General features: G+C 38.9%; 1 protein-coding gene across 4 annotated transcripts in view; it reads left to right on the top strand.

Moving 5' to 3' along the window:
* Positions 1 to 13,345: 13,345 nt before the first annotated feature.
* RANBP3L (RAN binding protein 3 like) overlaps positions 13,346 to 25,460 on the top strand; it is a 30,641-nt gene continuing 18,526 nt past the window's right edge. For 2 of the 4 annotated variants that reach the window (XM_017730228.1, XM_017730227.1), the window contains exons 1-5: positions 13,346 to 13,783; positions 22,896 to 22,954; positions 23,215 to 23,251; positions 23,851 to 23,928; positions 24,948 to 25,022. In XM_017730228.1, coding sequence (XP_017585717.1) covers positions 13,531 to 13,783; positions 22,896 to 22,954; positions 23,215 to 23,251; positions 23,851 to 23,928; positions 24,948 to 25,022 — 502 coding nt within the window. In that variant the 5' untranslated portion in view covers positions 13,346 to 13,530. The remainder of the gene's footprint in view (positions 13,784 to 22,895; positions 22,955 to 23,214; positions 23,252 to 23,850; positions 23,929 to 24,947; positions 25,023 to 25,460) is intronic. The other 2 variants (XM_017730226.1, XM_017730225.1) reach the window with 1 other exon arrangement.

Raw genomic sequence — 25,460 nt, 5'->3', positions numbered from 1 at the left:
TCCCAAAACAAATCTGCTGGACTCTTGGCAGAAGGTCATGTCCTTTGATTAGCTACTAAATTTTGACTTAGGACCAAAGCTTCAGGAAATACATTTTTAGAAGTTTATTTAATGAGATTTTATTTACATTAAAATGAACAGAAGGAACACACACTATGAATTGCTTAAAAAACTAGAGAGGAAAGATGTCTCATACTTGTATATCCTTCACTGAGACAAGCATAATCTCATTTCCAAATCCTAAAAGTGAAATACAAGCCAAGTTATTCTGAATCAAGTAATTGTGTCTGTATTTAACACTAGGGAATTCCTGAGAAGAATAAAACTAATTAAGCTTAGGAATTTAATGGCCAATAAATACCTTTTCTTCTTGGGTCTCCTTCGGCTTTTGTGTATCAGCTCACTGTAAATTCCAAGGCTGAGCACTAGATGGTTAATTAATTCTGCAAAGAGCAGTTTTAGCCAGCCTTTCAGAAAGTAAGGCTAGGATTTCAAAGGAGCCTAACCATTTATGTACTCATCACCTAATGGATGTCAAAGGGGGTTAAATCCCTTAAAGATTCCTACAGGGAGCGGAGAAACAGTAGGTCTTTTTGATACAATAGTAATAATAAAAGTCTTGTTCCAGGCAGATATACAAACACAAAATATTTATTAGTCACCAGTGATAAGTTTTTTGCTAAAACTGCAAGCAAAATGAATTCTGATTCTTTTAATATTTTACTGGGGAACTAAGAAATCCCTTGTAGACAACAAGGAGCTCTCCTGGATACCATTAAAAACATTCATACGAATAGAGTTTGAAAATTTTAATTCAATAAAAAAGTAAAACAATATGCACAGCACTACACAGAATGAAAATAGATCTTTCCTGACCTTTCAGAAGCAAGGACAGAAGTCTTCTGGATGGCTGTAATACACTCCCATCACACCATAAATCAAGACCACCTTGCCAGACTTACTCTTCCCATTTTGATCTACAGAGGCATGCAAATTTTTTTAATACTTAAACCTGAAAAAACCTAAAAGAGGAAGGATCCTGAATGTACTTTAAAAAATCTGAGTATTTGAACAGTCCCTTTTGGTTTTGGTAGTGAGATCTGACAATACTGACAATCTGAATTCCCTGCCTTGCACAACTCCGAAAAAAGAAACAGGCCATGCTACTTTATTGTCTGTCTGTGAAGTTGACATTTCTTTTTACATTTTATTTTGTTCTTGACTGTTCAGTTATTTGTGTTAGGAGAAAAATGGTATCATTTCTATTTACAGGCAATTCATTTTCAATGGAAAAAAGATAGTGAGATTACAGCATGAAAGAAGTAGGCAATTTCAAATTAAAATGCATTTGAACTGAAATGTTTCTCTAGCTATGGAAAGGTTTTTTACCATTAACATTGATGAGAAAGGAACATATCTATAGATACAGGTTCCATCTGAATGAACTGACACAATATAGGTACACCACAGCAAATTCTAAGCCAGCACGTTTGCATAATAAAAACACTTTAGCTGTATCATAGATCTTCGCTGTTGTTGCCATCTCACTGGAACATACTGGCAATATACTTCAACATTTCATGTAGACACTCTCACAAAAGCTTCACAAAGTCAAGAAATTGAATCTTGCACTGACTGTCAGAAGGTGATGAAGATTCTTGAAACAGTAACAGCAGCTACTGGGTTTTTTCTATTCCAGAAATCCTAAACACAAATTCTGATGTTAAAAAGGTAGTCAATAATGATGTGTAAAGAACAGTGCAAAGGACACTTCTACAAGTATCTAACAAGTGTCTAACAGCTAACTGGAATGTAAATACAGTTAGGGTTTTTAATATCCTTAAAAAAATGTCTGGAAGGATTCCACGCTTGTAAGTACCCTAAGCCATTGTGCTTTCCATCACATAGATGGCTCTGCTTCAGTACCTGTGACTTTGCACATGTTGCCTTTGGTCAGCATTCCATTGGACAGCCTTCAGGTGCTGGCCAGCTTTGGACTTTGGACGTTTTTAGTCATGACAGACTATGACATACCAAAACCCTGTTTTTCTTAATATTCATTACACTGCTAACTTTAGTCTGCTGCAGATGAATATTTTCATGGGCTCACCCTTGTACACCTCACTTCTGCAGAGTGTGTGTGGCATTGGATCCGAGCAGTCTTCCATATTTAGAGCAGATGCAACACTATAGATTGAGCTCTTTATATAACTTGAGTTCGTAATCCTGTGTCCAGATGTGAAATTGATAGTCAAGATAACTTTCTTTGAAGAAGTAAGCCTTCGAGTTCTGAGTACAGTTCTACTTCTGCCTCAGAGCAGAAGTAAAAAAGTCAGAGAAGGACCTAGGCAAGAAAAAGTGCATATTCTAGTCCAAGTGAGGAACCAGAGTTGTAGCCTCAAAAGAGGAAGAAGATGCACACCTAAAGAGATATAGTAAAAGGGTATGATTTATTTGAACTAGGGAGGTAAAGAAAGTACCTCCCTGTGTCCTTATTAGGGTTCTGTATGTACTCTTTTCTAGGACTAGATATGACTTCCAGATAAACCCCTGGAAATCATAAAGTCCCATTTATTTCTGTGGAAGTCTTGCCAGTTGACAAAGTACTAATTCAGGGCTTTTACATTATGGGGCACTGTTCCACAGTGTAGCAAACTAGAAGTGGTCCCTAGCAGATGGATTTCTATCCCTGCCCTTGGCCTGGATCCTTTGCCTTGTAAGCATCTAGTTTTCATTAACTTGTTATGTCTCAAATTGTTGGTTTTCTTCTTCCTCCAAATCTTTATTTATTTCAACAACTTCTTCCTGTCCCCCTACCCTTATATGCGAATCAATTTTGAGGAGGAATGTTTGTGCAGATGATTTCCTCAGTTGTTTGGCTTCCTCCATCTCTTCCCAATCTACTTTGTTATTTTATCCTTTTACCTAATTATTATCAGAGTATGCTCAGGTCTTTAGCAAAAGTCACGTGATAAATGAAGTCAGGAAATGAGTATTAACAAAATCACACAATCAGAAAACTTACGTTTTGATAGAAAGCAGAAAGAGTTTCTTTGAGGAAAGACATTGTGTGACTAACATATGACAGTTCCTAACATGCAGGGAAGTGACACAGCTTTCCAAATCAAAAGAAGTCCAGTGTTTCACAAAAGGTTTCACACAAATCTAAATGCAGGACTTAAAAAAATCCAGATCCTGCTTTTATTTTTAGACACATATGAGATAAATGGTTGGTCATTCTGTCCATGAAGGTAGCTTGAGTGAACTTCAGAGGAATGTGCAATACCATAACACCTCAATTCGGTATTTCTTCCCACCTCTTGCAGATGCATTGGTGATCCATGCCTTGAGTCGTAAGAATTTATCCCTTACTCATTTATGACTCGATATAATTGTTATTCCTATATATAGTACTTTTACACACTTACTAATGTCTTGCCAGAAGTTTGTCTTGTGGCAGAGTGTTCCAAGTTGTCTTTATCCATTCTGTTAATAATGTTTTTGCTCAGTTTTAGGGTTTTTATTGTGCAGTTTCAGGATAAGCAGCTGTTATCTGAGCTGGGGCCTGGTGCAGGAACACTCAGCTCTCTATTATACACAGATGTAGTTATTCTCAGGACAAATGTTGAACAGTAAATTGGTTTGTTGAATTGCTTAATAGAGTTGTGCAATAGTGTATAACACTGGCTAGCTCTCATTTCTCACTAGTTTTACATAAGTAAAGTATCTCAAACTTAATTTTCAATGAAGTTAAGTACAGTTGTGGAGAAACAAAGGTATGTAGTTACTTATGTTTTAAGACTATGGAAAGACATTTTATTTTATAGGTCAGACACAAAGGGAGATATCTGTCATTATATTTCCTGGGGAAAAACCCACAATAATGTATTTTACAATGCTGCCTTTTTACCTTTTATCATTTAACCTCAGTAGCTGTGGGTTTTATCGTTTTCATTTCCCTGGCAATTTATGTCCAGTCATATGGAGGAACTCTGTGAACACTATTAAAAAATGAAACCTTTCTGGATTACAGTGAAATTTGTCATTATCCATCATTCTTGTTATTATATATATTATATATATAATTATATATATTATATATATAATTTTATATATATAGTATAATCTCCATGCAATCAAAGAAGAAACTGACAAAGCATCTGTGATTAGGAGAGACAAAACTACTTGAGTTTACCTCCTAATTTGTTCTGTCTAGTTTTCTCTTAAAAGAACATAAGTGCTTCTCTTTCTCCTTGATTTTCTTTTCACTTGCTGATGTCTTACACAAAAGACCAATGTCTTAATCCCCATATTTGCCATAGTCCCAGTGACCCAAATCAGGCTTTTGACTCTAGCCTTGAGCAATAGCTTTTGATTTCAGCCCTTACTTTGTGTATTAGCCTGCTTGGTACTCTGATTTTTTTGGAATAAAGGATAATAAAAATACAGCATTTGTAACTTAGTTCCTGTTTGTGTTTGGCTAATGATGAAAAACTAATCTGATAGTAAGATAATAGTTTCCACAGTAGCAACATTAATTATAGTAATTTTAATATACTGTATCACACCTATCACATAAAAACATATTCATGCAGAAATGCTCTCTTTAGTTCTTTTTTACTCTAAAATGAGCTGGCAGCTGTGAGTAGTTAGTTACTTATACACACAAAGGTAAAGTAATATAAAGATATCGACACTGAAAACCAAAACAAATTATTCACTTATAGGGAGATTGTATCAGCACAGTAGCTTTCATGAGGCTTGATGAAGTTTCTCTGCTCAATAATTTAGTTCATTAAGAGGAAATTCAGGGCAACAAAATGCAGCCTTGCCATGTCTGTGTCAGCAAGGTCCAACAGCCACTTTAGGATGTGGGAAGTGATTCTTCTCTCCTTTGTGCTGAACACTGAGAAATCATTCACAGACAAGCAGAGGATCTGGGCTTAAAAACTGGCAGTCCTGCAGTACCCCTGGCAGCTGCAGGATAGGGTCTGCCAAGGAAGGAATCCTTCTTGGGTCTAGTGCCTGCCAGCATGATACAGCAGCAGCTGAAATTCCATTTTCTTCAACTGGGACCTTCCCATTTGTTCAACATACAAACTACAGCAGCACACTCTTGAAACTGAGCCTAAACAGGAGGCAAATGAGGGAGATTTCAGTGTTTATCAGAGATGTGTGATATATGACACCTGCATTCCACAGGGCTTTTTTCATCATTTCACTTAATGTACACTTTAACAACCCATGGTTTGCTTTGAGTATCAGCTTCCAATGAACTCCAAAGGGTTCAGACTCCAAAAATATTAAAATATGTTTTGATATGAATATGAATTCCATATCAGGAAACCTAGTCCACAGAATAAGCCTGGATAATTTAATGAGACAGGAAGTAATAAAAAACCAGTGACTGGATTGTGTATGCCTGTTTTATACTAAAAGGACTATACACTTAATCTCTATTTAAGCAAGGTGAAAGAGTGACATAAATAAAACTTCATGTTTCATATCACAAAACTGTCAGGTTGCCTGCTTCAAGGAATTAGAGCTTAGTATGTTTAATAGGATTTATTAAGGGTTTGAACAGTCTCGTGTTGAAATAAAAAGTATTTCCCAGACTTCATAAAGTTTATATGGTTCTGGCCTTTAGATGCCTCAAGTTCTAGTCATAATTTTTGTGAAACATGTTGACCATGGCTAGCTAACTGATTTCATGTACTGTGTTACCGACAGACAATTCTGCTTAAAAAAATTACTAATTAATCACCTTTGAAGCGGGGAGGTGTTTTGCCAACACTCTTAGAGAAATACTGTTTCATTTAGTTAGGCTCTTTGTTATATTGTAGAATTAAGGCTTTGTTTTTACCCAGGTTTTGTAGCATAGCATCAGATTTGGCCAGAGACACTATATATTTTTGGTTTGATCATACCAAGTTTAACTTAATTGCAGCAGTAGAAAGGGACCTTACGGTTATGTTCCTCTCCCAATTCTTAGGTAAATGAGAATTGAGTTGAAGAATGTGATTTCCTTCCCAGCAGGGGAAAAATACTACTTTTAGCCATTTGAATAGTTACAGTGATACAACTTTTGCACTCAGAAAAGGACTAAAGAATTTCCTCTGCATGTCTCCAGAAGCAAAAGAAGTGAGAAGGGATTGTTCTGCATGCAATTAAACACTAATGAGTCCTAACAGCTGAAGCAGCTTTTCCTATTCATTGATTTACAGATTAATACAGATTATTGCTAAAAGGGGTAATCCTGAACATTTCATGACCTCCTGCATAGTTCAGGCAAAGAATTTCAGTTATTCTTGCCCTGTGCTCTGGGAAGTCACTTCGTACTTGCAAAGAACCAAAAGAAAACACATAAAAATGTATTATTATGGAACCACAAGCAACTGAATGATTCTTACAATTCAGTCATCTAATTTGCAAATGTTTGAAAGATAAACCAATGGATAATAAAACCTAGTTTTGCCTGAAGTCTGAAGTAGTCATCAAAAATGTCTGTTCTACTGCACAATAATCTGCTGACAGCTCTTGCTAACTGAGTTGCCAAATGCAAACCCTTCCAGGACCAAAAAGGCCTGCAGCTTTTTTTGGTTGGTTGGTTGGTAGGGGTTTTTTTGGGTTTGTTTGTTTTGTTTTGTTTTGTTTTGTTTTGTTTTCCCCAACAAATATGAAGAGTGTAATTGTCTTTCATCTGATGGGTGGGAATCTTTTGGGAAATTGCTCCTCTGACATAACACCATAGTACAATAGAAAACAATTTTTCTATCAAAATCATCCATTTGCTCTTGTCCTGACAGATAACCGAAGTGATAGGGATCCTACTCTCTAATTCTTGTCCTTAAAATATCTGCATTTTCAAGGCATAATTGTATTAGTAGCATAACTTCATCCATTATTAACCAGCATTATTTTTTGTGATGCTAAACTAAATTTTCTTGCCTATTAGCATTTACTCAAATGCTACACACAGCTTGGCGTCCTCAGAAAAGTTGCTGAGGGTGCCCTCTACACCAGTGTTCAAGCTGCTAACAAAGATGTGAAACATTGCTGATGGAAGAAGGGAAAACACAAACCATTGGTAGAGAAGAAGCAAACCTACTGCAAAGAGTGTAGTGGTTTCAGTTTAAGACACATTCTTCATAATATGCGTCGTTAAACCTAAGTGGCCTGTTAATCAGTGAATTTTCTGCCACTCAAAAGCAGCTTTGCACTACAAAAAAAAATTTTACAGATATTTGAAATATTTGAAACACATATATAAATTACAGCACAAAAATGAGATTTATATGTAAGTCTCGTAGACCATTGTGCTTCTGTATTTGATTACAGATCTGATGGTAATGAGTCCATTTCCTATCCCAGGAGGAATGAGAGTTCAATGCCAACAGAGAATATAATGGAAACTCAGTGAAAAAGGGGTGTATTAAGACTCAGACACCAAAAGAGAATACAGTATTTGTTAAAAGCAAGGCAAAAAACCCCCAGTTATTCCTAAGCAAAAGCAGGTTTTCATTACAACTTTCAAGGCCTTAAGCTTCTGTGCACCACAAGACCTAATGGCATGTTCATTTCTTTTGTTTTAATGAGTAATATCTTGCTTTCCTAGCTGTCTCTTCTTCATTCCTTTTCATTCTTTCAGTTCCATCTCTCTACTAGCTCCTAGAGAAATCTTTGAGGTGGCTGTTAAAATGGCTTGAGATCAGCAGATAGAGCTGACAGAGGACCTTTTCCTGTCCTCTCCTTCTCTTGAAGAGCAAACAAGACAGTCCATGCTCTGATCCTGTCCTGCTGAGCACAGCAGGAGTATATTTATGTCCTAGTTCTCCTTCAATTTTCTTTCAATAATTATACGAGGCAGGTTAATTAAAACCAAGCCTTTTGTACATAGCATTAAGTAATGTCAATGATGTCCAAGCATATCTATTACAGAAACACTGGAAAGTTGCCAGGATATCACATGGAGCTAATTTAATGTGTCACTTACAGAGAACGAGTAGTATTGTCATAGCAACAATGCAGCACAGTATCAGATTTGACATTTTGCAATGCCATGATGCTGTTAATACCCTGTGAAACACATCAGTTGGATAGGGAAGGTAGTTGAAGAATAACAAGAAGTTATTCTTTACACCTGTGTATTTTTTGAATACAAAGATATTCCAAATGACTAACAAATAAAAAAAAAAAAAAGCCTAAGAAGGAGGCCCGTCTACTGTCTTTTATAATAAGTGGTGGTAAGAATTTTAATGTATATGAAAAGCAGGTATGATTCTACAAATACTTAAAGCTTTTGGCTTTTAATGTATTTATTTTTATGCACAAGCTATAGTAAAGTATTCCACAGAGTTCAGAGGGGCAGTTCTCTCAGTGTGGACTATACAAGAAATTACTCATCTTTCTCACTTGGAAGTTTTCTGAAGGGAATCCTTGAGAGTCCATGCTCCTTCCACAGTCAGTGGAGGGACGGTGTCTGTCCAGAGGCAGCTCAGATCACTGGAATCACTCAGATCACAGTAGCAAAACAGTTGCATCCTGCAGATAAATTTTGCCTTAAACAAGCTGGTTTTGAACTAAAAGACAAGCTGCCATTAAGCAATAGATCCTGCAGAGGCAGGGTAGAGGTTTTTTCTCTGCTGGTCTCTTTCCCACACCGTGATCCACCACTGTGCCGACGCACAACTCAGGAAGTTTACTGAGGAGCTTTGTCCAGGCACACACAGATGCACAGACAGTCACACTCTCACCCCCTCCTCTTGGTGCTGCCACTCTTCTAGAATCTTCCAGAAATAAGACTCTGCATGGCCAGAACTCCTAGTGGAGTTCTGGGGCATTTATGGGGAGAACCAGGGTTATAAAACCCCAATTTCCGATCTGTATCTGGGTCCCCACCCCCAATAGACCAGGGCTGAATATCACAACCACACACCACGATCACCCACAAACGACTGGAGCCTCTTTTAGGGTGATCACACCCTCCAGAACAGCTATATGCCCCTTTCTATTTTTTCCAGTTATGATTTCAATGGAGTTGTTCATTGTTATATCAGTTATTCAATGCTGTTTTGCTTTAATACACCCCAAAGGATCTGTTAACAAGGAACCTGGTTGCCCTGCCTTGGAGGCAAATCTCAGCAGTCACCCTCTCTGAGGTACAGAGTAGAAGCAGAGCAATGGGTCTCTTAATTTAGATGCCTGACTTGGGTGTCTAAAATTAGAAAGGTGTAACTTCAGAAAACAGGGATTTGGATACAGGAAACAGGAATGTGTTTTCCTGGAGGCCTTAACATATCTTACAGTATTTGTTGACGATTCTTTTTTTAATTCCTGTTTGAAATCCAGAAATATCAGAAGTATTTTTCTAGGTTTTTACTGTGTTGAATGACTTGTTGAATACTCACTCATGATGTACTCCAAAGTGTTAGGTCAAAGTAAGTACTGTTCTCTTGCAAATTGCCATGAATGATTTAAAATAAAGGTCCAAATAATTCAAATTTAATCATAGAATTAGGCTCTGGAGTAACAGTTGTTCTGTACATGTGTGTTTGCATTAATGATATGGGCCTTACATATTTCAGATAAAGTTTTACAAGTCTTTTGATTTAGTACTGCATCGTCCTGATTAAATAGTTGCATACTCTACAATACAGAGCTCATGTAGAATGAGTCAAAAATTGGCTGGTGTTGCTCAAAAAGTAGCTGTCTTTGGGGAAGTCATCTTTGGGAAAATCACCAGTGAACATGTCTGGGTTTTCTAGAGATTGGAAGCCTGCAGCTGTTCTGCATTTACACCAACAGTGTACAGATGGCATAATGATTTTGGAGTGGGTTGTCTAGCTGGCTTTGTGACTCAGGCTTATTTAAAGAATAAATGCTATAATAAGGAAACATACAGCGTTAAAAATCTAGCAGTGGGAGCTTGTGCATCTGCTGAGAGTGGAGAAATGTATTGGGAACAGCCCTGCCTCTGGGAGGACTATGTGTGCACTTATGTGCACTTGAGTGCAGTGTTACAGCAGCATTGCTCTCCTGACCTGCAGGTTCAGAGGATGTGCTGTGGGGAAATACAGGTTTTGTCTGCTTAGATTTTCATGCCATGAAAATAGATCATATAGGGCGTAGAGAGTGTGAAGAAAGGCATTTAAAGAACAATATAACCATCAGGCATAGGCATCATGAGTTCACAGAGGGAAATTTATGGTCATTTAATTTGGTGTCTTTCTAAAAGAAGTTCACCTGTGTAGTGGGTGGAGGGAAGGCAGTGGATGTAGTTTTTCTGGGTTTTAGTAAGGCTTTGGATACTGTCCTTCACAGCATCCTACTGGGCGAGCTGTCCAGCAGTGGGATGAGCAGGTTCATGGTGTGCCAAGTGAAGAACAGGCTGGATGGTAGGGCTATGTTTTGGATTTGTGCTGAACACAGGGCAGATAATATAGAGATGTTTTTGTTATTGCTGATCAGAGCTTACACAGAGCCAAGGCCTTTTCTGCTTTTGTACTGCGATGCTGGCAGGGAGGCTGGGAGGGCCTGGGAGGTTGGGGGGAGACAAAAAATGGACAGGTGGACCCAAATTGACCAAAGAGGTATTCCAGACCATATGACATCATACTCAGGATATAAAGTGTGGGGAAGAAGAAGAGGGGGGGATTATTTGGAGTGATGGGGTCTGTCTTACCAAGTCATTGTTACATTTGATGGGACCCTGCTCTTCTGGAGATGGCTGAACAGCTGCCTGCCCATGGGAAGTGGTGACTTAATTCCTTGTTTTGCTTTGCTTTTGCTTTCCTTATTATACTTTCTTTATCTCAACCCATGAGTTTTGTAGCTTTTACCATTCCAATTCTCTCCCTGATCCTGGGGAATGGGGGACAGAGTGAGAGGCTGCTTGGGGCCTGGTTGTTGGCTGGGGTTAAACTACAACAGCACTGTTATCAAGTTTGATATGAATTATATTCCCTCCTAAAATTTTAATAAGTGGAGAGTGCTCACATCAAGGGTTTGGTTGAGTGATTAATGTATCTGTAAATTAAAATGAATGTATTGTGCTTGCTTTATTCATGTTAAATAAGGAATTCTCAGATGTTATTTTTGGATAAATAGGAGTAATGTGAGTGCATCATGCTGGCATTCCCAAAACCTGTGCTGTCCTTGGAGGTTCTGTTGATAGAAACAGGTCTGCAGGGAAGATTGCCAGAGACATCCACGACAGCAGGACACATGCAGGCATTTTCAGGATTTTGTCAGAACACTAGTTGCAAATGCTTGGTTTTGTTTATCATAATTGAGTGTTCACAAAAGTGTTAGACTCATAATTAAATTATAATGACTTTGATCTAGGGTTCATAGTTACTTTGCCTATCAAAGAACCTTGCACCATTTGGAGCTTGAACTAATAAGGAATTTATCTTGTGACCTACCCAGGAGTAGACCCAGATAACTACTCTGCTTTTTACTTTTCTCTCTCTTATCCAAAATTAATTTCATCATGATGTAATGGAAAAACTACTTATGGAGAAGTCAACTGTTGGTTAATTTCCATATTCATAGTTGAAATGTCAAAATAATAGGTATGTGTGTTTTGTGATTTTCATATTATTTTGCCTTTGTTTTACTTTTAGTTTACAGTTTCAGATGATGTTGTGCACTTACTTGGCTGTCACAGCGTATTAAATTAAATTTAACTGATATTTAAATTCATATTAAATTAAATTAAATTAAATATTTTATTATTTAAAGAAGTTGGCAAGGAAAATGAATACAGTATTAGGGCAAGGATATAAGAATGGCGATGCTGAATTGCACCACAGGATCCTCTCTTGAGCAGGGGCTAGCAAGGGATGCTGAGGCTGAGAACAGGATAGGATAATGTGATTTTTCCACAGAATACTTTCTCTTTCTCCAGCAGCTGTTATTACGGTATCTATTGATCCCCCATGACTCTATAAAGACTGTCATAGGGAGTTAAAAGGGTTAATTTCAAATGTCTATATCTGTTGTCAGACAGTGCAGCTGGTTTCACTGGAGAAATAGACATAGCTCTGTGCCATTACCTTTTCTGCAACTGCCCATGGGCCACCTCCTTCTGGAGCAGGGTGTTTGTGAATTCAAAAGGAATAATGACTGAAAAATTTTGAACAGTGATCTCAGAAGATGACTAGAATATATGACAAAAGTATAAAACAATGAAATGTTGTTCGGAAGCTAGAATAGGACTGTTGCACATAATAGCAACAAGGCAGTATTCAACTTAAACTGAAAACTTGCAAAGCAAAAATTGCAAACTTCATGCAGTACTGTGACTGTGGAACGTGATGACAAAGTGCACACCTCAAATCAAGGACATATTAAGGTTTATACAGAGGTAGCATATACAATTGGAGGTCACAAAAATACCAAGTTATAACAGTAAAGGCTGAGGGTTCTGCACCCCAAATGCTATGTTCAGTTTTGGGACTCTCACTACAAGACAATGAGGTGCTGGAGCATGTCCAGAGAAGGAGATTGTAGCCAGGTGGAGCTTGGCCTCTTCTTCCAGGTAACAAGCAAAAAGACAAGAGGAAATGGCCTCAAGTTGCTCCAGGAGAGATTTAGATTGTATATTAGGGAAAATTCCTTCACCAAAAGGTTTGTCAGGCACTGGAAAAGGCTGCTGAAGGAAGTGGTGGAGTCACCATTCCTGAAGATGTTTAAAAGATGTATAGATGTGGTACTTGGGGTAGTGGGTTTAGTGGGGGACTTGGCAGCGCTGAGTTAGGGGTTGGAGTTTGATCTTAGACGTCTTTTCCAGTCTAAAAGTTTCTCTGATTCTACTGCAGAAGAGTTAAATGGTACACTTCAGAAATTATGCCAACACACATTGGGGCTCTAATGAGGGAAAGTCACTGAGCATCTGTGTGCTCTTGGACTTCTTGCACCTTTTTTCTCCGAAACATCTGATATTGGCTGTGCGAAGACACTAGATTAGACTAGACATATGATTTTCATGAATTTACAGCAAATTCCTGCCTTTTTGTCTTGAACTGTTATGATTACAGGCAGTTTGACACCAGGCCAGCAATATATAATGGCCAGAAATCGCTTACACTTGAAGAATTTGGGGCTGTTGCCATTTAAGAGAACAGCAGGAGGCACGGGCGAAGCTTTAGAACTTGCAGCACAGCGCGTCTGGAAGGAGGGATCGAAACACCTATTTGTGCAGACGCTGCACTTGGTTCACGTCAGCCTGGAAACAATCACAGTGCTCTGCTGCCTTGCTTGATAGTTCAGCTTCTTTTTGAAAACAAAAAGCCAAAAAACCCCCATAGCGGGCACAGGAGCCCAGCCGTGACGGAGCAGCTCGCAGCCCGCCCTCTCTCCCTCCCCACGTTCCCGTGCTCGGCTTGCGGGAAGCGCCGCCCGGAGCCCGGGCTGGCTGGCTCGAAGGGGGGCAGGGTTCTAGACCCCGCTACGGCGTATATATAACATATATGATCACATATAGAGAGAGATAGATGTATATAAAAGGGTACTTAGGCTGACCTCATAATGAGAAACGAGCCAATTCCTGCTTGCAAAGGGAATGTTTTCTGTGCAGGCACGCGATGCTCCTGTGCTGACTGTGAACTCTCAGTCAGACCCCGGCGGGGCGCGAAGGTGCCCGACCTCCCCAAAAGAAGAGACTGGCCCGGTGGTCCCTGGCCTATGCACCAAGCTGCTCACCTGCAAGAACGGACCATGCTCAGGCCCTGCCGGGTCTCCCGTGGCAGCATATTAGATCCCAAGGAGGAATGCTTTACAGGTAGGTTTTGTTAGCTATTATCTTTTGCATGTCTCTTTCCTGGGGAATGGGATAAACACAAAGGATGTGCCTGGTTAGTAACAGTGTTGTGCATAATGCAAAACAACAGCTTGGCTGGCTGTGCATTTTTATTGCATCGTTTTTACTGGTAATCTGTCGGAAATCTCCAATTTGTATTTCACTTGAGGAAAGGACACTATCAGATGTATCTTTGCGGTCTCTCTATGTTTCTGACAGTGTTAACTCCCCTGCCATTTGAGCTTTCTGCTGGCTTCCTAAATGCTGGGCCTGGCAATGGGTGGGAATAGCACTTGCATTCCTGGCCATACCTGGAAGCAACACTCGTTTTCCAGGACATTCATGCCCTGACGTGGCCTGCACCTTGAGAGCAAAACTGTCCTGCTCTAGCTCCTCAGATAGATGCCTGACTACAGAGGTGGACAGTAAAATCCCTTATTGAGGTAGCGAGGTGAGCTATGAATTAAGAGTGATTTATCAGTATCATTAAAAACTGATGAGGATGCATAATGAAACAAGCGCTAACATTAAGGACCTTTTGCAGATGATGCCACCAGCGATTTTTTACCACAGGGGTTGATAATGAACCCAGATTACCTAGAGGAAATGCGCACTGTCAAGGTCTAAGCCTGATACTATGACTGATAGATTTTAGAGCAGTTGGGCCAATTTATCGGTGACCAGCCTTTCAGGTGACAACCTTTTCAGCCTGTGCTTAATATTGAGCACACAGTCCAGTTTAGTCACTGAAATTTAAGGGTGCATGAGTGTTGTTGGATCATGACCTTAATACCTGTATAGTTCAATTCCCGCACAAAGCCCCTGAGGGTTACTTCTATGCTACCTCATAGGGATTTATGAAATTTAAATTTGGTACAACGCCCTGAAAAGGATAACATTTTTTATGCCTATGAATTTTATTGCCCTTGCATAGGGTATTTTACAGGCTTTTACAACAGATAAGACTTCTTAGTCAGAAGTTTCTAAAATGATTTTTTGGTTATACTCTTTGTCACAGTCCTGCTCGTCTAGTGACACAGTTACTTCTGGTATTGTATCATTTCTATTACACTCCAGTGATGAAACTCTCAAAAATATTTTCTTCACTCTAATCTTTGAAATAAAGCCAACTGGGTTACATTTCTCTCAGAAATTATGTTATAGTATTTCTGAGATAGGGTGATTTTTATTGCTGTTTTAAAGCCTGTTTATGTTTTGCCCATATAAAGATGAGGACTGTCCTCTACAAAGGTGAGTGAGTGTGTCATATGCTGTATTTATAGACACTTCCACAGGCTGTCAGCTGAGTTGCCATGGCTGAAGAGATGTTAAATTTTAAATCTCATATCTTATGTGGAATGCTAGAAACCACAGTGGGAGCTAGGAGTATTAGATGGAATTTTTTGGATAGAAGAACCCATTCCACCCTGATCCCTATCTGTGTTTAGAATCTGTAGCATCGAGAAGAGTGACTTAAGAGAGGGTGAACATGTCTTAAAATGTTAAGAGTCTGATTATGCAGGACTGTGCCTGCATGAAGAATCCTTGGTCTCATAACTGGTGTCACTGATGACAGGGAAATTATTTATGTGGGTTATGAACTATTTGTATAACAAAGAGTGTACAGTATTGGAGTCCCAACAATGTGGTAAAGCTGTCCCAGGAAAAATTCCTTCAGAAATTTTATTTTGCAATAGTCAATTAGATGACTTTTTTCTTTCTGAGTGCAATGAAACAGAAACTCCCTTCTTTGATGATGTACTCTCTGCTGATCCAAACAAGGAGGTGTGAAATTATTTATTGGTTCCTCAGCCTGTGTTTACAGGACACTGTCTGAACCCAAGATAAGTGATGGGCGCCTCATGTTCAGTACAGGGTGTTTATACAGCACACAGTGCTGTGTCCAGCAGTCTCTTCGTGGGCCACAGTCACTTCTGCAGCAAGCGCAGCCAGTGGCCAAATATCAGTGATACATGTTTAAGTTCTCTAGAAATAAAATTCTCAACAATGGGTGGTTTCTTTTTTTTCAAATAATAAAAACTTTGTCAAAGATTTCATCTCAATAGGTTGAAGTATTTTTTCACATAAAACACTTCAGCATGGTTTTGGACCAACTATTTAGAAAAATTTCTATTGAACATATTTGGAAAATCAGAATTTGTGGGAAATTGTTGCAAATTTATTGATTCACTAACATTTAGAAGATTTTTATAAAAGAAAAAAATCCATTAGCATTCACGTTTGGAATTACAACTAAGACACTGGACGTGCATGTTGCTGTATAGCAACATGCTCGTACCCTTTGTGTATGGAAAACTCTTCTGGTTAACTTTGGAGATTTGACCAGATTAGAACTTCATTTGATTTATGACCCTATTTTATTTTCTCATTTTGTTTTGAGTGTTTACAGATTAAATAAAATGCGTTATGTACATATAATTAGATGCAAATGAATGAATCAATCTTACATTTCAATGTCTTAGCAAAAAAAAAAAGTAAAAGTAACTTTCTTTGGAAAATCCCCAGTCTTGTCATTAAAACTGATCAAAAGTATGGAGGGTAATAAATGAGAATCTGAAAGTAGGTTTCCAAGTCCATATTTAGAGCTTTAATTAGTGACCTGGTTTTCAAAGGTGCTGAGCAGCTGTGTATGTGAATTCCACCAGAACGCTCAGCTGCCCAGTGCTTCCAGAAACACACCCGTTACTCAGGATCAGCAATGGGAAATTTTATAAACCCTTTCCCAAAATTATTTTAAGTTCATCCATTTTATTAGGTTGGTTACATGAAGTACTGTTGTAGGACATCCACATTTTGGCTCATGTCATCTGTCATAGATATCTAAGTTTTGGCAGAGGAAAGCCTGGCTTATGTAGTGAGGTCACTGAGGGACCCAAGATGTTGGCTGGCAGCATTGTGGCACTTTCTCTTGGCTGTGAACTGACTCTATTTTATGTTGTGAAGTTCAGTGAGTATTTTTTAAACAGAAACTGTGGTTTTGTTGCAGGTTTGGAAAATCCTGTTCTTAGCCAGAAGGTTTTTGTTATTTTCCACCTCATTTTAGATTAAAATGGTCTATCACTGGAAATACTGACAGATGTCTTTGTGTCAAAAGCCAGAAACAATATTTAAACATGATCTAAACAAGCTTAGCGAGCAAAGTATTTTGTTAATTTATCTTATTTCTTGTTTGCACTATATGTATTTCTCTTCTGCCTCCTGCAGTTTTGGAAAGTAGTTGGTAGTTTTCTATGTTTTTGCAGCATTTTGAACAAAAATTGGTCTTACTATTCCATAGTTTAACTCCGGTGCTCCTTGAGGCCACTAATTTACACATCATCACCTAGCAGAGTGCAAATAATTTTTTACTAATTTCTTTTATCAGTGGTTTTCTCAATCCATGTCTCCTGCTTAAATGCTAGTCCATTGTAGCTTTCTTTTTCTTCATGTATATTGCCAAAAATACCACAGAATTTGTCTTAGAGGTTTTTCGAGTAACAGCTCTACACAGTGTATATTCATTAGTCAAAGCTTTCCCTTGTGGTTTGGTTTTTTTTTTTACTATTTTAGAGATATAAAACTACTTCTGGGGATGTAGCAACCAAAGTTACATTAAATCTACTTTTCTTCTCCACATCTTCCCAAATTACGTGTTTTCATTGAGCTAATTTAGATGTGAAACAATCAAAATGGCAGTTGTATGTGCAAGGATTTGTTATTATTGATTAACTTTGGTTAGAGTTCTGTGGGAACCAGCAATCTAAGCTGTAACATCAAAATACAGCAGTGTTTCTGCTTCTGTTTTAAAAATTATAGCAGTAACGTGCAAAGCTACCAAAATATGCTATAGCATATTAGAGCACAGAGACTTCATAATTCTATGTCATGGCTTCATTGTTTGATAGGATGAAATTCTAAGCTGATTATAAATTTTCATGTAGTCTTTGTGTGTTGTGTAGCACTTCCTAGGATGTTGTGAAGGAAAGCTGGATGTAGTTAAAGGTTTTGTAACTCAGTGACATTATTTGGACATCATACAATTTTCAAGTATCTTTTTCTGTTTGAGAAAAATTATTTCTGATTAAGATGGGTGTTTCTGTTTGGTTTTGGTTTTGTGCAGGTTTTTTTGCTTTTTGCTTGTTTGTTTTGTTTTGTTTATTTAATGTTGTGGTATGTTGACCCTGGCTGCTTTCTAGGTGCCCACCAAAACCACTCATTCACTTCCCTCCTCAGCTGGACAGGGGAGAGAAAATTATGGAAGGCTCATGGGTTGAAATAAGGACAGGGAGAGAACACTCAGCAATTACCATCACAGACAAAACAGACTGGACTTGGGGGAATCAGTTTAGTTTAATACCAATCAAATTAGAATATGGTAGTGAGAACTAAACCTAAATCTTAAAAAAAACCCCTCTTCCCACCCACTTCTCCCTTCTTCACAGCTTTAACTTCACTCCCTCCTTTCTCTATCTCCTCTTGCTGAGCAGAGCAGGGGCATGGGGAATGGGAGTTGTGGTCAGTTCATCACACATTGTCTCTGCCACTTCTTCCTCCTTAATGGGGAGGACTCCTCACACTCTTCCCCTGCTCCAGTGTGGGGTCTCTCCCATGGGAGACAGTCCTCTATGAACTTCTACGACTTGAGTCCCTACCACAGTCTGTTGTTCTCCATTAATTCATCCAGTGTGGGTCCCCAATGGGCTCACAAGTCCTGCCAGCAAACCTGCTCCAGTGTGGGCTCCTCTCTGCACAGGCCACAGGTCGTGCCAGGAGCCTGCTCCAGCACAGGCTTCCCATGGGGTCACAGCCTCCTTTGATGGCATCCCCCTGCTTCTGTTTGGGGTCCTTCAGGGGCTGCAGGTGAATCTCTGTTCCCCCATGGACCTCCAAGGGCTGCAGGGGCACAGCTGCCTCACCATTCACCTTCTTTCTCTCCTCCTTCACTGACCTTGGTGTCTGCAGAGCTGTTCCTCTCTCACATTCTCACTCCTCTCTCACAGCTGCGATTGCCCTTGTGTAGTATTTTCTTCCCCTTCTTAAATCCATTATCCCCAGAGGTGCTTCCACTATTGCTGGTGGGCTCAGCCTTGCCAAGCAGCTGGTCTGTCTTTATATAAAAAAATGTGAAAGTTTTTGCTACGGCTATGAATTAAAGCATTTTCAGACTTCTGGCCAGTTTGGTAATGGTGAAGATGCAACAGATTTATTTTTTTTTTAATTGAAAATATAAAAATTATCTATTTCAACATCAGAAATAAAAAACTTTTATTGAGACCACAATTCCTATCTTACCTTCTGAAAGATCTGAGGGGTTTTTTTGGCATCTCTTTGAGAGGAATAGAGACAAAATACTGTGACCACTTTTGACATGATTTCAGGCATAGGATTGCCTGAAAAGTAGAAACAGATATGGGCTTATATTCTCTCCACTGTGTCCTTAGCCCTCAAAGGTTAAGGATCATTTATGTGTCTTTAGGGCAAGATGGAAAAATAGTAATAATAACTCTAAAATTTTCCAAACCATCAGTGTCCCACTTATTTTTTTAATGTATGTATTTTGTAAAGTCTCAATAGCTTTAGAAAAAGCAATAGCAATGGAAGTGAAGAGTGGCATGTCACAGCAAGGACAGAGGGACCATTACATCTCATGGACAATGCTGGCTTTCGGGATACAAGCAAATCAAAAAAACATACAAAAACCCAGTTTTACGTTATTTCTTGTATGTTATCCTGGCAAGTGCTTCCAAGGCATCAGCCAGCAGTTACTTTTCCCAAAATGCTCTTTCAAATAGAATGCAGTCTCCATCCTGTGTGCAGGCACCAACCTGGGTGTCTTCCCTGTCAGGTACCTGAGGTATGAGCACATTTGATAGTGCTTCTGTGCAGGACAGGAGGCTGGAGCCAGGAGACCCTCCAGGTGAGATCTCAGACAAAGGAACTGGATGTTCCTAATGCATCTTCCAGGCAAGGGCCTGTTTTGATCTTTGAATATAGTGAACATTAAGCCAACACATTTCTAATTCAACAGCTTCAGGGGAACTGTAGCAAGGAAAAAGAGAGCCCGATCTGTGGTGATTATTCATGGGCAGACAGACAGGTTCTGTGTCTGGACTCTTGGCTGAGGCTGGTGGATTATTCCAGTCCCTGCAGCCAGAGGTAGCTTTTCCAACAAACTCTTTTATCCACAAGTGCCAAGCTGCTGAGGACTGGAGTGGCCCAGTCTGAACCAGGCACTAGCCAGCCCGTGTCTGTCTGTGTCCTGGTAGTGATGATAAGGGGGAATGGCTCTGGCCCACCTGCTCCTGTTCCTCTGTCTGCATCTGCCATTCCTCTTGGCTGCTGCTGCCTGTTCCTGGGACAGAGTCTGGCACTGTGTGGCTGGGTGCCCCCAGTGCTGCTTGGAGCAGAGGGTGCAGGAGCACTTCTCTTTTGCCCAGAACAGCCTCCCTGGCAGTGGCAGACTTCGTGCAGAAAATGATGGGGAGAGATGCAGAGGTACTGACCGGTGTTAAAATTATCACGTCAACATGACTGGTAACTCCTTGATGGCCTTGTGTTACATCCACAATAAGTTCTGGGTGTCTTTTTATGTGGGCATCAGCTCCAGATATTTTGTGCCTGAATATCTGAGAAGCTGACAATGTAAATGGAAATTTATGCTTAGGATACATATATAGTTAACACAAATATATTTTTTAAACCCTGTTATGAAAAGCCTGATTGAGGAGTGAAGATCTTACTGATAAGCTTTGTGGAGTACCCTTCAGGAATTACAAAAAGGTTTTCTTGATTTGAGTAGAAGCATTGGAGAACTGTAAAAACTATAAATAACTTTGGCAACCTCAGAAAACTGACTAAATCTACCGGCAGCTCTTTGGCTCAAGAGCAGTAGGTGGGATATATTCTTTATATTTACTGCAATATTAAAATATGCATATTTATCTTTGAAGGGTGCCATTATACTGTAGCTTCATGTGTTTCTGTTGGTAATCAACCAGTTATGGTTTTTTCTTCAGGAACTTCTGGGTTTTAAGATATTATTGGAATCTTCTTGCTGTTTCAGACGTAGTGAGCATTTTTAATTCCTTCAAATCCCCTAGCTCTCACAAAAGTTAATTCTGATAGAAAGCCAGTTCCTTTTTTGCAGCAGTTCACCCTTTGCTAATTCTGTTCTTTGGAGTAGAAAATGTACCTTTAAAAATACTGCAAGCTTCTGAGCTTGAGGATTACTGGCAATATGAAGGTTTCTACAGTCACTCTTTACTTTTTGTATTTTTCCTTAATTCAATAAGAATGGCTGTTTAAGAGAACAGAAAAAAGCCTATTTTCTTAAAAAAATCATACTTAAGTGAAATACTATTGTTAATGTGTGCCACTTCCCTCTAGTGAATAGAAGTGGAATTGCTCCATCTCATGCCACGCCATTGAGCCCCTAGCTGCAACCAGGTTACGGAATTTTTCTTCAAATTTCAATAACAGAGTTGGCTTTTCTGCAATGGAAAACAATGTGAACTTTTTTCTGCTTTTTCTATTAAGGAAGAACTAGGCTTTCACTGCAAAGCATGCTAGATTTGCTAAATCTTGTCCTTTGCACACACATAATGCCCAAGTAAATATAAAATTAACAACAGCAAAACTGTATAGTTATTACTCCTGTTTCTGTATATCCCTGAGTTTGAGTAATAGTTTCATGCTCCTTGTCCCTGTTTGCATACATGAAGCATTTATTTTAACAATGTTTACTTTTTCCTTGATAGTTGAATACATTTTTGTGTAGTAATCTTAACTCCTCCATGATGGGCTGATGTTTGCTTTATTAAACCTTTAAGTAATTGATACCAAAGCTTGAGTTGTTTGGTCACAGATGGGTGTGCAATTCTAGATAAAAATATCTAGCCACATATTTTCACTTGGATGTTTTTGTTGAAGAGGTAACAGAGGAAAAGAGTGTTACAAAAATGTTGTGTATGTGATAAATATTCTGTCAAATGTCAGCCAACAAGGCATCAAGTGTGAGATTTCTCTGGCTAGAGGCCAGTCAAATAGCTCAGCAGTCACCCTAGTCTGTACTCTGTACTTATGAGCCATGGAGAGAAATACATGCATTTAGCTTTCCATTTATCATCTAAAGTACACAGCTAAAATATTCTCATGGTCAGAAGCTGATTGTTTCTATTTACTGCACATGAAAGATGTATCAAGCTAGCATGAGATGAATCCTGTATGGAGTGGTCTTTAAAAAAGATCTATTTGTGTCTGCTTCTTTGCTCATTAATTGTGCCATTAATTAGTGTAATAAATGTGCCATTAATCAGTGGTGCTGGTGAAAACAGCTTTTTTCTTGTACGCTGACAACCAAATTTAGTCCATTAGAGTTGCACAGGCTGTGAAGGTCACAAGCCTAACAAAGTAAACAGCTTGAAGAAGTTGTATGACTCGCAGAAGGACTGAACCTTAAATCAGTATGAAATCTGATGTGAGGCAAATGTATGCAGAAAAATGTTTCATAGAAAAAAAGAGCATAGATCCAAGATATTTTTAGTAATGCCTAAGAGATGCAGAGGTATGCTGAGACTAGAATTTGCTCTGCAGAGCTCTGTATGTTTATTTATTGTACTCACACATTAAAGCTGACACTAGACATCCACCTACCTGAAGCTTAAAGAGCAGAATGTGTGAATGTAGCTGAAAGGCCAAGTGTAACACATTCCCTTGTTTTCCTTCCTTTAGGGATATTTTACATTTCACATCCATGCTCTTTTCTGCTACCCAAAGATGCAATTCACCCTTGTTCTTAAAGGATGGCAGATGTTTTTTGTAATGGCTAAAAGAACTTTTTTTTTTACCAAAAGAAGTATTAAAAATATGAGGCCAAATCCCATGGCATCTAGTTAGGCAAAACTCACACTCAGATTTGAGGATTATAGCTGTTTTTTTTTTTATGTACTGTGCTGTACATCACTGCATCTGTATATTTTCTTCCTTTGTAACAAAAGGATAAATTCCTGTTTGTTATTGCACAGCATTTTCAAAGCTCTGGTTGAGAAATACTATTACAGAATTGTTATTAAAAATTATCTCTCCTCTTTTCCAGAGAAATCAGTGCTTGCCCAGCCAACATTTGTTTTTGAAAAGAAAGACCACTCTTTGAAGGTAAAAAGCCTTTTTTTCCCTTTTTCATTATTGATAAAAAGTGCTGAGAAATAGAGATTCTATACACAGTTATCCTAGTAGTAGTATGAGATTTTAGCCCCAGTTAAGACTTGTAATAAGTGGTCTCAAAATAGAGCAAGGAAGAATAGAAAACAGAAGCAAGACTTAATGCATATGTGCTGGATTTTATACTTCGTGTCTCTGTCTAGAAAATGACTCTTCTATTTTCCTTGACCTTTCCATGCTTATTTTTTTTCCAGCGGCCTGCAGAAGACCCAGTTTGCAAAGCTGAAAATGGTAATGACCACCTCCCTGAAACAGCATAATATAACTGGGTTATTCATAGGTCTGCCTGTTGCCTATGGAAACGGTGTTTGGACTCTTTCCATGAGCAGGGGCAAATCCGAGTTACCAGACTAAGATTTTGTGGACTGTAGAGCCACCTACTCTGTCCTAATATGTATGTCCCTCTCTTACCTCAAGAGTTCCTCTACCTCTCATATTTACCAGAAAGACAAACTCCAGAAGCTCTGAAAATTGCCCAAGCATATTCATCAGCTGTATGAACTCCTAACTGCCTTTTTCTATTTGCTCAGGCAATGTTATAATGTAGCTCCTCATTCTTAATGGTTTCTGAGCCCATGGGCTGTGAACTGATTTTAAGTGCTTACTTTAGGTTCCCTGAACTTGGTAGAAATAAAGAAGACTCCCCAGGGCTTTGTGACAGGTGTTGACTGAGATTCCAAAGCCCTCTTGCTCTTAGGTACCACCTTAACGCTGTTCTGTAAGTCACTCCTGGAATTTACTGTGTTCAGATCTTAATTCTGTATCATAACATCGTGCTGATGCCGCCTGCCAACCTGTCCCTGCATAACATCATATTTTCTTTTCTCCAGATTTCATGAGTTGCTCTAGAAAACGTGCAAGATCATCATCTTTGACTTTGCAGAAGTCTGACTCTCAGTCTAACACTGGTATGACATTTAGCTCTAGTCATGTTTTAATTGTTGTAGTTCTGTGTTCTCATCTGGTGAAGGAAAGAATGAATTCTCCTGTCTAAAAAGTGTTTCTGCATTGTAGGCATGCTGCAAGTCATGAAAACTTAAACATTGATACTTGCTGGTAATTTCCAGTAAATACCTTTTTAATTAAAAATATATTATTTTTTCCATACTTACATAATACTACATATAGTGAAAAATCTATAAATTTCATATCATTTTCTTGAATTGCTCACACAGTCAAGGGAGGATGAGGGCTGGAAAGGAATTATACTCTCTGGCTTTTTGAAGAGATCAGTGTCCCCTGGGCAATCTTTTAAAATGTAAAGCAGTTTCCAGAAGGGCCCCCCCTTTTCTCCAGCCAAGAGCTGACTGGGAGGGCCCATTAAAGACTGTGTATTGCTTCCATGGGAAATGAACACAAATCACTGAGGCTACTGTGCAGAAGGACTGATCTGTTTTTCACAATATTTATTTAACATGTGGATGGTACCAGAAAGGTACTTCTGAATTGAGGCATTAATATGTGTCCAGTGTATTTTTTTTAATGTAGTCCTGTGACACATCTGAATGTACCTAAGAGGACATAAGATAAGCTAGGTTTGGTTTACTCTGAAAGTTATATGCTAGAAATTTTAGGGCATGCCTATACCAAAAAATAAAGCAGAATGCAGGAGGAAGCTGGAGTTGATTGCCCACACTGTTTAAGTGATAGGTCCCTCTCTGGTTCTGTTTTGAACCTCTCCACCTGGTGGTCTCCAGGACAGAGCTGCCACAGAGGGGATTAGCTGTGTGCCTGAGCCAGGCTGTGCTGCTTGGCCTGAGAGACCTCCAGGGACCAGCAGCACAACAGTCTGCTTCAGAAAGATGGTAGGTAGCAGATAATAATTCATTCTACTGTCAATGAAAGCATGACATCAGCCTAGCTAACCCTAAAACTGGTCTTTTTTATTCTCCAAACAAGTGATAATTTCAGTCTCTTATTCTTTTAGATACAGCTCTCACTCAGAAAAGAGGGAGATCATCTTCATTTAACATCCTTCCTACTTTCCCTCCCTCCCAGACAGGTAATTAAAAATAAATATTTATGTAGAAAAGCAAGTATTAGCTAAAATAAAGATGCATGCAGAAATGCATTTTGTGCAAGACAGAGCTGAAGTGTGTTGGATTAGTCTGGTATTTAGATGGGAGAAAGGAATGTTTTATAAGGAGGATTGGTAGTTCAATACAAGAAATGTTTTTTGCATTTGTAGTTGGGGAATCCTCTGGGGCAGGGGTGCACTTTACAGAGTGTGATACAAGCTATACTTGAAAAAATAAAAGCTACAGTAATTACATGAATATTTTGCTTGCAATTTAATGGTGATTGTTCCTACACGAATATAATTTTCTATCCTAGAAGCCTGTTTTCCGCCTAACCAGGGACCCAGGGAATATCCTCACTCCTAGTGCTAGCAGGAACAATGGAGTGGTCTCAAATCCTAGTCTATGTCTCTTACCAGAGA

This window comes from Corvus brachyrhynchos, unplaced genomic scaffold, assembly GCF_000691975.1.
Source record: "Corvus brachyrhynchos isolate BGI_N302 unplaced genomic scaffold, ASM69197v1 scaffold42, whole genome shotgun sequence".
Lineage (NCBI taxonomy): Eukaryota > Metazoa > Chordata > Aves > Passeriformes > Corvidae > Corvus > Corvus brachyrhynchos.
The sequence above is the reverse complement of the archived record's forward strand: the minus strand, read 5'-3'. Positions and strand labels throughout refer to the sequence as shown.